Source organism: Tachyglossus aculeatus, chromosome 2 (genome assembly GCF_015852505.1).
Source record: "Tachyglossus aculeatus isolate mTacAcu1 chromosome 2, mTacAcu1.pri, whole genome shotgun sequence".
Classification (NCBI taxonomy): Eukaryota; Metazoa; Chordata; class Mammalia; order Monotremata; family Tachyglossidae; genus Tachyglossus; species Tachyglossus aculeatus.
Window position 1 is genome coordinate 6,883,125 of NC_052067.1, and position 13,921 is coordinate 6,897,045.

The window sequence follows — 13,921 nt, forward strand, 5'->3', positions numbered from 1 at the left end:
TGCCCACAGGGTGTCTACAGTTTGGTCGGGGGAGACAGAAGAAAAAGTAAATTACAGTTAGGATGAAGGACTAGGGCAGCAAGGTAAGTTCACAAGTGTTTCGGGGAAGTTGCTAAAATGATGAGGAAGTGCTGGAGTGGCATTACTGGGTGAAATAAGGTAGGGGGATGAAAGATTAATCAGGGCAGGTCTTCTGGAGGAAAGATGATTTTAGTAGTACTTTGAAGATAGGGAGAGCAGCAGTCTGCAGGACGTGAAGTGGGGAGAGAGTTTCAAGCAAAAGGGAAGGCTTGGGAAATGGGTTGGCCATAAGACAATAATAATAATAATGGCATTAGTTAAGAGCTTACTATGTGCAAACCACTGTTCTAAGCACTGGGGAGGATACAAGGTGATCAGATTGTCCCACATGGGGCTCATAGTCTTCATCCCCATTTTACAGATGAGGTAACTGAGGCACAGAAAAGTTAAGTGACTCGCCCAAAGTCACACAGCTGACAATTGGTGGAGCTGGGATTTGAACCCATGACCTCTGACTCCAAAGCCCGTGCTCTTTCCATTGAGCCATGAGATGAAAACAAGGCTCAGAGTGTAGGCTGGACCCGTAGTGAAACACATTTTATGAGCTCTTTTTTTATTTAAAGATCCAAATAAAGAAAAAGTCCCTCTGCCTAAAACAGCATTTTTCTCCACCCTCTAGTTTGCTGAGTCAAAATCTGGAGCAAGAAGAAGGTTTTCTTCAGTGTCATAATTGATACTGCACATTATGGCTTGACCAGGGAAAAACTACTGAGGTAGCAGAAGCCTAGTAATAATAATAATAATAATAATAATAATAATAATAATAATAATAATAATAATAATAATAATAGTAATGGTATTTGTTAAGTGCTTACTATGTGCCAAGCACTGTTCTAAGTGCTGGGGTAGATACAAGCTAATCAGGCTGACCCACATGGGGCTCACAGTCTCAATCCCCATTTTACAGATGAGGTAACTGAGGCATAGAGAAGTGAAGTGGTTTGCCCAAGGTCACACGGCAGACACATGGCAGGGCCAGGATTAGAACCCACGTCCTCTGACTCCGAAGCCCGTGCTCTTTCCGCTAAGCCTCATTACTTCTCAGAAGCCTAGCAGAAAGGGCGTGGGGCTGGGTTCTAATCCCAGTTGTGGCCTTGGCCTGTTGGCTGTGTGACCTTGGGTCTGCTATGTAATCTCTCAGGCACCAGACTGTAAACTCCGGGAGCACAGGTATCCTGTTGAACAACTCTCCGCAGTGTTTAGTACATTGCTCTGCACATACAAAATGCCCAATAAATTGACTGATGGATAGATTAGGCAGGTCACTTTGTTCAATCCTATTTATTGAGTGTTTACTGTGTGCTTCTAGACTGTGAGCCCCCTTCTAGACTGTGAGCCCGCTGTTGGGTAGGGACCGTCTCTATATGTTGCCAACTTGGACTTCCCAAGTGCTTAGTACAGTGCTCTACACACAGTAAGCGCTCAATAAATACGATTGAATGAATGAATGAATGAATGCAGAGCACTGCACTAAGCACTTGGGAGAGTACGCTACAATAATAGACACATTCCCTGCCCACAGTGAGTTTATGATGGAAAACAAGGGATAATAGTTCCGTTCCCTCTCCATCATAGCTTGGGAGCCTCGTGAAGAAAGGAAGCAGTGTTGCCTAATGGAAAGAGCATGGGCTGGGAGGTCAGAGGACCTGGGTTCTAATCCTGGCTCCACCTCTTGCCTGATATGCAACTTTGGGCAGGTCACGTTGCTCCCAACTCTGCCACTTGTCAGCTCTGTGACTTTGAGAAGCAGCGTGGCTCAGTGGAAAGAGCGCGGGCTTTGGAGTCAGAGGTCATGGGTTCAAATTCCGGCTCTGCCAATTGTCAGCTGTGTGACTTCGGGCAAGTCACTTAACTTCTCTGGGCCTCAGTTCCCTCATCTGTAAAATGGCGATTAAGACTATGAGCCTCCCGTGGGACAACCGGATCACTTTGTAACCTCCCCAGTGCTTAGAACAGTGCATTGCACATAGTAAGTGCTTAATAAATGCCATTATTATTATTATTATTATTGTATCCCCCCCCAGCGCTTAGAACAGTGCTTCACACAAAGTAAGCGCTTAACAAATACTATCATTATTATTATTATTATTATTCTCCGTGCTTCGGTTTTCTCCTCCATTAAAGGGAGATTCACTACGCAAAATACCATCACTATTCTACCTGTTCACCCTCCATTTTAGAATGTATACCCTATTTGGGCAGCGATTGTGCCTGCCCTGATTTTCACGCATCTATCCCAGCACTAGGAATGGCTCCTGTCATTCAACTGATTAAGAATTCATCATCGATGGTATTTACTGAGCATTTACTCTGTGCAGAGTGCCGTCCTAATTGCTTGGGAGAGTAAAATGCAAAATACCACGGTAATAATAGTAATAACCTCAGGTAACGTTGGACTGGTTGATGCCTTTGCTTTGGTCAATCCCAGCCACCGCACGCACCTACCGAAGTTTTATCACACATCATTCTACAGCACCGCTATTGACGCTTCGCAGAGGAGCAAACGGCATACATAAACATCAGGAGAGCCAAGGGGAAAAAAATCATCACAAAATTGGCTATACTTGTAGCATGATACCTCCAAACAAAGGGGTTATTTTATCCATCTGAATAAATATCTTATAATAGATCTCCAGAGAAAATGGCAGGTCCACTGAAAGAGCCCTTCAAAAAAAAAATCTTCCTGTTCATACCAAGGACTCAGTTGTTATTAATTGGAAACAGTTGTGGAAGAATCCAGGAGAGCTACAGAGGGAGTGGGATTGGATGATTTCAGCGTGTGAACACTTACTGTGCAGGGAGTCTGCATCCACGGCTCTCCGTCGATCTGCATCGGCAGAGACTTGCTGGTCCTGGAAGGGAAAATTGGAGCCGTGAAAACCAGAGCCACAGCTGGGCAAATGAAGAGGCAGGACGTGCCCAGAAACGGCCACCCGAAGACGGCCAATCTCCGGCCGGGGGCCGGGCCTGGTGGGTGGACTTTAAGGGGGCCCCGCTCGCTCTTCCCTCTCCACTGTGAGCTCACCAGGGACAGGGAATGATGGAGTGGAGAGAGCTTGGGCCTGAGAGTCAGAAGGTCATGGGTTCTAATCTCGGCTCTGTCATTTATCTGCTGTCATGCCCACGGCTTGCCCGCAGACTATGGCGCGCTCAGTGCTACCTGTGGGGCCCGGTGGGTTGGCCGCACCCCATGCATCTGGCTTTCAGATGCACCCTGGAAGCATTTTAAGACCCTGGCTTTTTAACTTGTTTAATGACTTTCCCCATTTCAATCTCTCCCTGTGTCTGCAGCCAGTTCTTCTCTACCTCCCGCCTAATCTATTTTTTCTGTCGACCTGACACCTGTCCACATGTTTTGTTTTGTTGTCTGTCATCCCCCTTCTAGACTGTGAGCCCGTTGTTGGGTAGGGACTGTCTCTATATGTTGCCAACTTGTACTTCCCAAGCGCTTAGTCCAGTGCTCTGCACACAGTAAGCGCTCAATAAATACGATTGAATGAATGAATGAATAATCTTAGACTGGGGAGTCTCCCTTGAGATAGGATCCCTAGCTGAATCATCAACCTTGGTCTCCTACCCAGCTATTATTAATAATAACGGTATAATAATTATAATAATAATAATGACATTTAGTAAGCACTTACTATGTGCAAAGCACCGTTCTAAGCACTGGGGAGGTTACAAGGTGATCAGGTTGTCCCACAGGGGGCTCGCAGTCTTAATCCCCGTTTTACAGATGAGGGAACTGAGGCCCAGAGAAGTTAAATGACTTGCCCAAAGTCACACAGCTGACAATTGGCAGAGCCGGCATTTGAACCCATGACTTCTGACTCCAGGGCCCGGGCTCTTTCCACTGAACCACAATGCTTCTCTGTTGCTTCACTACTAGTGATGATAAGAGCATTTATCGAGCATCCGCTGAGTGCAATGCATTGTATTAATCCCTGGGGAAGTACTAAACAAGGAACTCATGAGTTTCCTGTCCACAAAGAAAAAGTAGGGGAAGAAGGATGGAAAGGTATGGATGAGTTGGTGGGTGGATGGATGGGAAGATGGGTGGGTGGATGGGTGGATGGATGATGGATGGATGATGGATGGATGGATGGATGGATGATGGATGGATGGATGGATGGATGGATGGAAGGAAAGATGGGTGGATGGATGGATGGATGAATGGATAAATATGATTGCATGGATGGATGGATGGATGGATGGTTGGGTGGGTGGACAGATGAATGGATGGATGGATGGTTGAGTGAACTCTCAACAGGTGATGCAGCTGTACTTTCTGGACTTTCCTCTTTCAGGAAATTTGGGGATATACATTATAGGTACGGTGCAGTTGAGCTCTTACCCCTCACAATGAGTCCGACCAGTTGTCTCCAAAATTCAGTCTTTAACCTGACTATTTTCATGAGGGGGGGGGCAGTTCGGAAAAAAAGGACACAAACTAAGTGACTGAGTAACTGAAATATTAAAATACCTAAAAAGGGGCAACAAGAAATATGATGTCAAAGAAAGCAAAGCAAAAAAGAAAAGAAAGAAGGGAAATCCCATCTTGCATGATAACTGATCGTCAGCGGGCTGGATCCTGATGACTCTGAGCAGGCTGGTTGCATTGCTCAGATACTCCAGTATTGGGTCTCCTGCCAGAAAACGGGTTTGTCCTCATTTCTAGAAAGCACTCCATTGTGGCTTCTTTGGCTTTGTTTCCTCTCCTTCCTCCATTCCCTGGTGGTTCCCCCCCTCCAATACTCCCCTGCCTAAATAGTAGTAGCCATCCCTAATAGCCAGCTGTTCTCTGTTCTCAGAAGGCCAACCGCAAGATGAATCGGTCCCTCACCTGGGGTAAAGGGCAACTGAAAGCTGTGGTACACAAAGAGGAGACTACCTAATGACAACAGATGAGCACTGAGCGAGGCGTCGGCCGGCACTCTTCAGGCCTGTGTAGATCTGCCCCATCTCCATGGCGCCTTCCAGCCCCACCACTTCCATCAGCTGATCGCTCAGATCTGAAACACAGCAAACACATTTCCCTTTAGGGGGCCAGGACGAGATGCCCCGCTTGCTGAGGAGCTCGGTCTCACGAGCACAGAATGCCAAAGTCTTACCGGGAGCAGAGATGTCATCGCTTGGGAGAAAAGCTGAAATGTGGAATGATAATAATAATGAATACGGTATTAAGCGCTTACTATGTGCCGAGTACTGTTCTAAGCTCTGGAGTAGATACAAGGTCATCAGGTTGGAAACAGTTCCTGTCCCACATGGGGCTCACAGTCTTCATCCTCACTTTACAGATGAGGTCACTGAGGCACAGAGAAGTGAATAATAATAATGATGGTATTTGTTAAGCGCTTGCTATTTGCCAAGCACTGTTCTAAGCGCTGGGGGAGATAAGAGGTCTTTAGGTTGTCCCACGTGGGGCTTAAAGTCTCAATCACCATTTTATAGATGAGGTAACTGAGGCACAGAGAAGTGATGTGGCTTGCCAAAAGTCACCCAGAAGACTAGAGGCAGAGCTGAGATTAGAACCCACAACCTCTGACTTCCAAGCCAGTGCTCTTTCCTGAGAGGGTTCCAGCTGACTGAGAACCCCCAAAGCCCAACCCCACAGACAGGTTTGTCCCAAGTATCCTATGGTGAACCAGGCTGTGGACAGGCAGTGATGGTCATGGGTTCAATTCCCGGCTCCGCCAATTGTCAGCTGTGTGACTTTGGGTAAGTCGCTTAACTTCTCTGTGTCTTAGTTACCTCATCTGGAAAATGGGGATTGAGACTGTGAGCTCCCCGTGGGACAACCTGATCACCTTGTAACCTCCCCAGTTCTTAGAACAGTGCTTTGCACATAGTAAGCACTTAATAAATGCTATTATTATTATTACTATTATTATTATTATTATTATGGTTCCTAGTCTCCACTAACACTGCGTTCTGGACAATGGACCATTCATCTCAGCCATCTGAGCAGCATGACATAGTAGAAAAAACACTGGCCTGGGTGTCAGAGCACCTGGGTTCTCATCTAGGCTCCATCACACACCTGCTGTGTGACCTTGGCAAGTCACTTCACTTCTCTGGGCCTCAGTTCCCTCACCTGCAAAATGGGAATTCAAGACCCTTCCTCCTACTGGCATAGGGGAGTCAGAAGAACCTGGGTTCTAGTCCCAGCTCTGCTGCTTACTATTTATGAATTTGGTACTTGTTAAGCACTTATTATGTGCCAGGCACTGTACTAAGCAATGGGGTGTATACAAGTAAATCAGTTTGGACACAGTCCCTGTCCCACGTGGGGCTCAGAGTCTCAATCCCCATTTTACAGAAGAGGGAACTGAGGCTCAGAGAAGTGAAGTCACTTGCCCAAGATCACACAGCAGACACACAGCCAGAGCCGGGATAAGAACCCATGACCTTCTGAATACCAGGCCAGTGCTCTAATAATAATAATAATAATAATGATGATTATAATAATAATGTTATTATTATAATATATAATTATATTATAATAATATATAATATATTATTATATTATATTATATTATATTATGTATTATATGATATATATATTATATTTAATATAATATATTATGAATATAATTATAATATATAATTATAATAATTGTTATTATAATAATAATATATGTTGCCAATTTGTACTTCCCAAGCGCTTAGTACAGTGCTCTGCACATAGTAAGCACTCAATAAATACGATTGATGATGATGATGAATAATGGCATTTATTAAGTGCTTACTATGCTCAAAACACTGTTCTAAGCGCTGGGGAGGTTACAAGGTGAACAGGTTGTCCCACGGGGGGCTCACAGTCTTCATCCCCATTTTACAGATGAGGTAACTGAGGCCCAGAGAAGTGAAGTGACCTGCCCAAAGTCACACAGCTGACAAGTGGCGGAGCTGGGATTTGAACCCATGAACTCTGACTCCAAAAGCCGGGGCTCTTTCCACTGCACCACGCTGCTTCTCCGCTAACCATGCCACTTCTCTGCTGTGTGACCTTGGGCCAGTCAATTCACTTCTCTAGGCCTCAGTTCTCTCACTTGTAAAATGGGGATTAAGACCATGAGCCCCATGTGGGACAGGAACTGTGTCCGACCTGAATACCTTGCATCTACCCCAGCACTTAGCACAGTGCTTGACACATAGCAAGCACTTAAAAAATACCATCATCATCATACCTGTTCTTCCTCCTACTTAGACCGCGAGCCCCATATGGACCCAAATATCGTGCATTTACCCCAGCGCTTAGTTCAATGGTTGGTACATAGTAAGTACTTAACAATTATTATTATTGTTATCAAACAGTTTAGGAACAAGAGAGTGTTTGAACAACAAAGAACAGTGAAATCAATGATGAAAATATATTACCCCAGACTGCTTTTAACTTAATGATTTAAGGTAGGTTCATTAGAATTTGTGGGATATCCTTTTGCAGGGTGTCCTAGAGGGCAATATCATGAGTTCTGTCCAGTATAAGAGTCTTGAGTTCCCTCACGAACCCTGCCCTCTCCATGACTTTCCCATCACTGTAGATGGCACTACCATCCTTCCTGTCTCACAAACCCGGAATCTTGGTGTCATCCTCAACTCCGCTCTCTCATTCACCCCACACATCCAGTCCGTCACTAAAACCTGCCAGTCTCACCTCCACAACATTGCCAAAATCCGCCCTTTCCTCTCCATCCAAACCGTTACCTTGCTGATTCAATCTCTCATAATAATAATAATAATAATAATAATAATAATAATAATAATAATAATAATAATAATAATGGCATTTGTTAAGCACTTACTATGTGCAAAGCACTGTTCTAAGCACTGGGGAGGTTTCAAGGTAATCAGGTTGTCCCACAGGGGGCTCACAGTCTTAATCCCCATTTTACAGGTGAGGGAACTGAGGCCCAGAGAAGTTAAGTGATTTGCCCAAAGTCACACAGCTGACAATTAGCAGAACCGGGGTTTGAACCCACGACCTCTGACTCCAAAGCCCATGCTGTTTCCATTGAGCCACTCTGCTTCATCCTAACCCGACTGGATTACTGCATCAGCCTCCTCTCTGATCTCCCATCTTCCTGTCTCTCCCCACAGCAAACTATACTTCACGCTGCTGCCTGGATCATCTTTGTGCAGAAACGCTCTGGGCATGTTACTCCCCTCCTCAAAAATCTCCAGTGGCTACCAGTCAACCTACGCATCAAGCAAAAACTTACTCTCGGCTTCAAGGCTGTCCATCTCCTTGCCCCCTCCTACCTCACCTCCCTTGTCTCCTTCTCCCTCCCAGCCTGCATCCTCTGCTCCTCTGCTGCTAACCTCCTCACTGGGCCTCGTTCTCGCCTGTCCCGCCATCAACCCCCAGCCCTCATCCTTCCCCTGGCCTGGACTGCCGTCCCTCCGCACATCCACCAAGCTAGCTCCCTTCCCCCCTTCAAAGCCCTACTGAGAGCTCACCTCCTCCAGGAGGCCTTCCCACACTGAGCCCCCTTTTTTGTCTGCTCCTCCCCATCCCCCCTCCTTACCTCCTTCCCCTCCCCACAGCACTTGTATATATTTGTACAGATTTATTACTCCATTTATTTTACTTGTACGTATTTACTATTCTATTCATTTTGTTAGTGATGTGCATATAGCTTTAATTCTACTTGTTCTGACGATTTTGACACCTGTCTACATGTTTTGTTTTGGTGTCTGTCTCCCCCTTCTAGGCTGTGGGTCCATTGTTGGGTAGGGACCATCTTTATATGTTGCTGACTTGTACTTCCCAAGCACTTAGTACAGTGCTCTGCACCTAGTAAGTGCTCAATAAATACAATTGAATGAATGAATGAATGAAAAGTGGGGAGGTGGAGCCAAAATCGTATGAATTTGGGAACTCTACCTGGAATCATAATTATGAAAACAATAAAACATATCTTAGTCTCCCTCTGGCTTCTCCCCTTCTTTCTTTCAACCACTCTGAGGGTTTTCTAGGGAAGGGGGAAGACTGGGGTTCCATTTCTGACCAAATGATCCAAAATAGGTTGGCTCCGATCCTTTAGAATCCCTAGAAGTTTGCTGGAAGAATAATAAATACAAAGCAGTAGAAATTGTATAAGGTACATTTTCCATACTTATTATAAGTCTGGTATTTATTAAGTGCTTACTAAATGCCAAGCCCCCTCTCAGGTTGCACCTAGAGAGATTCCAGTCCTCTACCAGTCTTGGCTTTGGGAGGGAGAGTCAAGCAGAGGCATACCTATTCCATTCCTAGCTTGGCCAGTGGCTAGCGAGTGGCAGGCAATCTGCCACAATTCAAAACTCCCCCGTGCTGGGCAGCAGCAGCATGGGAGAGAGTTGAGGGCGAAGACTTGAATTTACTGCACAGAAGGAGGCAGTGGTAAATCCCTTCCGAATTTTTACCAAGAAAACTCTGTGGATCCACTACCAGAAAGATGGTGGACGGAGAGCCGGGCGTTCTGGGAGAGATGTGTCTGTGGTGTCGTTTTGGATCGGAAACGATTCCATGGAACAAGACAAGACAAATGCCAAGCACCGTGCTAAGACTAGGGTAAATACAAGATAATGAGGTCAGACCCACCCAGTCCCTGACCTACACAGCCTTGCAATCTAAGAGGAAGGACAGCAGGTATCTTTGTCCCATTTTACAGATGAGGAAACTGAGATCAGGCAAGTTAAGCGACTAACCCAGTGCCACATAGCAGACCAGTGACAGAACTGAATCTATACCTGACCGAGTTTTTTTAGACGCTGGTAATCCTTCAGGCAGTCAGTCAGTCAGTAAATCTGTCAATTGTATTTATTTGAGCATCTACTGTGTGCAGAGCACTGGACTAAGTGGTTGGGAGAGTACGACAGAACAATATAGCATACACATTCCCTGTCCACAAGGAGCTTACAGTCATCATCCTCATCATCATCATCAATCATATTTATTGAGCGCTTACTGTGTGCACAGCACTGTACTAAGCGCTTGGGAAGTAGTCTAGAGGGGGAGATAAACATCAGTAGAAATAAATAAAGTGATAGATACTTAAATTAGAGCTGTAGAACTGGGAGGGAGGATGGATCAAGGGAGAAAGTCAGGGCTACGTAGAGTGAAGAGGGAGAAGAGGAAAGGAGGGCTTAGTGTGGGAATGGACTCTCGGAGATGCGGCTTCAATAAGACTTTAAAATGAGGGAGAGTGGTTGTCCATCTCATATGAGGAGGGACGGCATTCCAGGACAGAGGAAGGATGCGGGAGAGAGGTCGGTGGAGAGATGCCCGAATTTAACTCAATGGGAGGGCGGAGACTAGAGTTTTCACAAATTCACAAATGAAGGTACAGAGACACATTGCTGAATGTCACTGAGGAAGAAGGCGATTTGGGCTAGCTGAAGCAGTTTGAAATCGGTATGTAATCAGGATACTCAAATTATAATCCCCACTGGCCTGCTGTGTGACTTTGGACAGATCATAATAGCAATTCTATTACTATTAATAATAATATTTGAGACATTTGCTAAGTGCCCAGCATGTGTCAAGCATTGGGCTAGATTACAGTTGATGAGGTTGGAACCGTTCCCTGTCCCACATGGGACTAAGGAAGAGGGCCAATGGGCATTTAAACCCCATTTCACAGATGAAGAAACTGAAGCACAGAGAAGGTCACACAGCAGACAAGTGGAAGAGATAGGATTAGAACCCAGGTCTTCTGACTCCGAGGTCTAACCTCTTTCCACGGGGCCATGCTCCTTTTTATTTTTTTAAATGGTATTTGTTAATAATAATGATGGCATTTATTAAGCGCTTACTATGTGCCAAGCACTGTTCTATTCTCTCTCACTTATGCTCTCTGGGCCTTGGTTTCCTCATCTAGAAAAATGGAGTGAAGTACTTGTTCACCCTCCCTCCTAGACCCTGAATGTGGCTCAGTGGAAAGAGCCCGGGCTTGGGAGTCAGAGGTCCTGGGTTCTAATCTCGACTCTGCCACTTCTCAGCTGTGTGACTTTGGGCAAGTCACTTTACTTCTCTGTGCCTCAGTTCCCTCATCTGTAAAATGGAGATTAAGACTGTGAGCCCCATGTGGGACAACCTTGATTACCTTGTATCCCCCCGGTGCTTAGAACAATGCTTGGCACATAGTAAGCGCTTAAGAAATACCAACATTATTATTATTACTATCATTATTATTATTATTATTATTATGTCTGACCTCATTACTGTGTATTTATTCCAGTACACAATACTTGGCACCTCACGTTTTGATAAATACCAAAACGGATTGACACATTAAACGTTTTCCAACTCTCCTGAGGCCCTGCGCTCCGTCTCTTCCTCCCTTCCTCCTCCTCCTCCTTCCTACCTCCCCAATCATTGGTGTTACAAGTTTTCAATATTCCAGGCCTCTTCCTTACACCCAGCCACCCATTCCCTTGCTGGTGGCCCAAAGATACACCCTCAAGATAAACGGTTACATGTTCAGCGAGGTAACTGCACAAAGCCTGGGCAAAAGCGACAGAGATGTGTGAAACTGGAGTGTTGAACATGGGGAGGGTGAACACAAGTGCCAGAAGGAAACATTCCATCACCCATGGCTACAACAAAAATGGCTCTCTCTTTCTCTCTGAGCAACTGCAAAATATGGTCCAAATGGATGCTACCTAATAATCAGAGTACATTTATATTTTAAAGGTATTTGTTAAGACCTTCCCATGTGCCATACACCGTACTGGGGTAGATATACGCTAATCAGGTAGGACACAGTCCATGTCCCACATGGGGCTCACAAGTCTTATCCCCATTTTACGGATGAGGTAACTGAAGCCCAGAGAAGTGAAGTGACTTGCCCAAGCCCACACGGCAGAGAAGTGGCCGAGGCAGGATTAGAACCCAGGTCCTTCTGATTCCCAGTCCCGTGCTCTGTCCACTAAGGCAAACTGATTGTTATCTTTCTCTCTTGGCACATAATAATAATAATTATAATAATAATGGTATTTATTAAGCGCTTACTATGTGCAAAGCACTGTTCTAAGCTCTGGGGAGTTTACAAGGTGATCAGGCTGTCCCACGGGGGGCTCACAGTCTTAATCCCCATTTTACAGATGAGGTAACTGAGGCCCAGAGAACTGAAGTGACTTGCCCAGAGTCACACAGCTGACAAGTGGCGGACCCGGGATTTGAACCCATGACCTCTGACTCCAAAGCCCAGGCTCTTTCCACTGAGCAATGGATTTGCTCTCTTCATTCTCCTCTTCCCTCACCCCCATCACACTTACATACATGTCCGTAATTTATTTCTTTGTACATATCTGGCTTACCTCTAGAATAATAATAATAATAATAATGTTGGTATTTGTTAAGCACTTACTATGTTCCAAGCACTGTTTTAAGCACAGGGATAGATACAAGGTTATTATGTTGTTCCACTTGGGGTTCACAGTCTTCATCCCCATTTTCCAGATGAGGTAACTGAGGCACAGAGAAGTGAAGTGACTTGCCCAAAGTCACACCGCTGACCAGTGGTGGAGCCGAGATTAGAACCCATGATCTCTGAATCCCAAGCCCGGGCTCTTTCCACAGAGCCAGAAAGTAAGCTCATTGTGGGTAGGGAACATATCTACCAACTCTGTTGTATTGGACTCTCCCAAGCACTTGCAGCAGGGCACTGTACACAGTAAGCACTTAATGATAATAATAATAATAATAATAATAATAATAATAATAATAATAATAATAATTGGCATTTGTTAAGCGCTTACTATGTGCAAAGCAGTACCATTGATTGATCGATTAATTTATTCTAAGATACCAGGTACTGTGCTGAGTGCTGGGCCAGGCAAAAAACAATTAGTACTGACAGAGTCCTGGAATATTTCCAATTTAATTTATTTATATTGATGCTAATGTTGCCTGTTTATTTGTTTTGATGTCTGTCTCCCTGCTTCTAGACTGTGAGCCCATTGTGGGCAGGGATTGTCTCTGTCGCTGAATTGAAGTTTCCAAGCGCAGTGTGGCTAAGTGGAAATAGCACAGGCTTGGGAGTCAGAGGTTGTGGGTTCTAATCCTGGCTCCACCACTAATCAGCTGTGTGACTTGGGGCAAGTCATTTCACTTCTCTGGGCCTCAGTTACCCCATTTGTAAAATGGGGATTAAAACTGTGAGCCCCATGTGGGACAACCTGATCACCTTGTATCCCCAAAGCACTTAGAACGGTGCTTTGCACATAGTAAGCGCTTAACAAATACCATTATTATCATTATTAGTAGTAGTAGTACCGTGCTGTGCACACAGTAGGTGCTCAATAAATACTACTGAATGAGTTTGAGGCTCACAAACTAAGAGGGAGGGAGATCAGGTAGCTTATGCCCATTTTAGAGATGAGTTACATCTCTAAAACAAGCGCTTAGTGCATCTCTAGTACAAGCACTTAAGTTCAGTGCTCTGCACACAGTAAGCGCTCAATAAATATGATTGAATGAATGAGTTGGCCTTACCGCAGTGTTCGGCTCACAGTAAGGGCTTCATAAATACTACTATTATTACTATTTAGTCACTAGAATTCCCCAATCCTTCTAACAACAGAGCCAAATAATAACTCATCAGAGTTGCATGAAGATTCCTCCTAGATATCTTCCACCCCATTTAGATTTCTCGGGAAACTTATCCTGCGTTTCGAGTCTAAATTTATGTTGCCAAGAACAGATGGACAAGGAATGGAAACATATTCTTTCAGCTGTAGCCTGCACTTAAAAGTGCCTTGCTTTATAGATTGCTGTTAATATCCATGTTTCTTGGAGATCTGTTAACCAAAAAAACTACATACTGTAGCACTAAAACCACAGATGTGAGCC

At 44.9% G+C, this 13,921-nt stretch overlaps 1 protein-coding gene across 2 annotated transcripts in view; it reads right to left on the bottom strand.

Moving 5' to 3' along the window:
- Window positions 1-13,921, bottom strand: part of DGKB (diacylglycerol kinase beta) — a 690,045-nt gene that overhangs the window by 24,725 nt on the left and 651,399 nt on the right. For both annotated transcript variants that reach the window (XM_038767652.1, XM_038767643.1), the window contains 2 exons: window positions 4,973-5,093; window positions 2,873-2,933 (listed from right to left, as the gene is read on the bottom strand). In XM_038767652.1, the coding sequence (XP_038623580.1) occupies window positions 2,873-2,933; window positions 4,973-5,093 (182 nt within the window). The remainder of the gene's footprint in view (window positions 1-2,872; window positions 2,934-4,972; window positions 5,094-13,921) is intronic.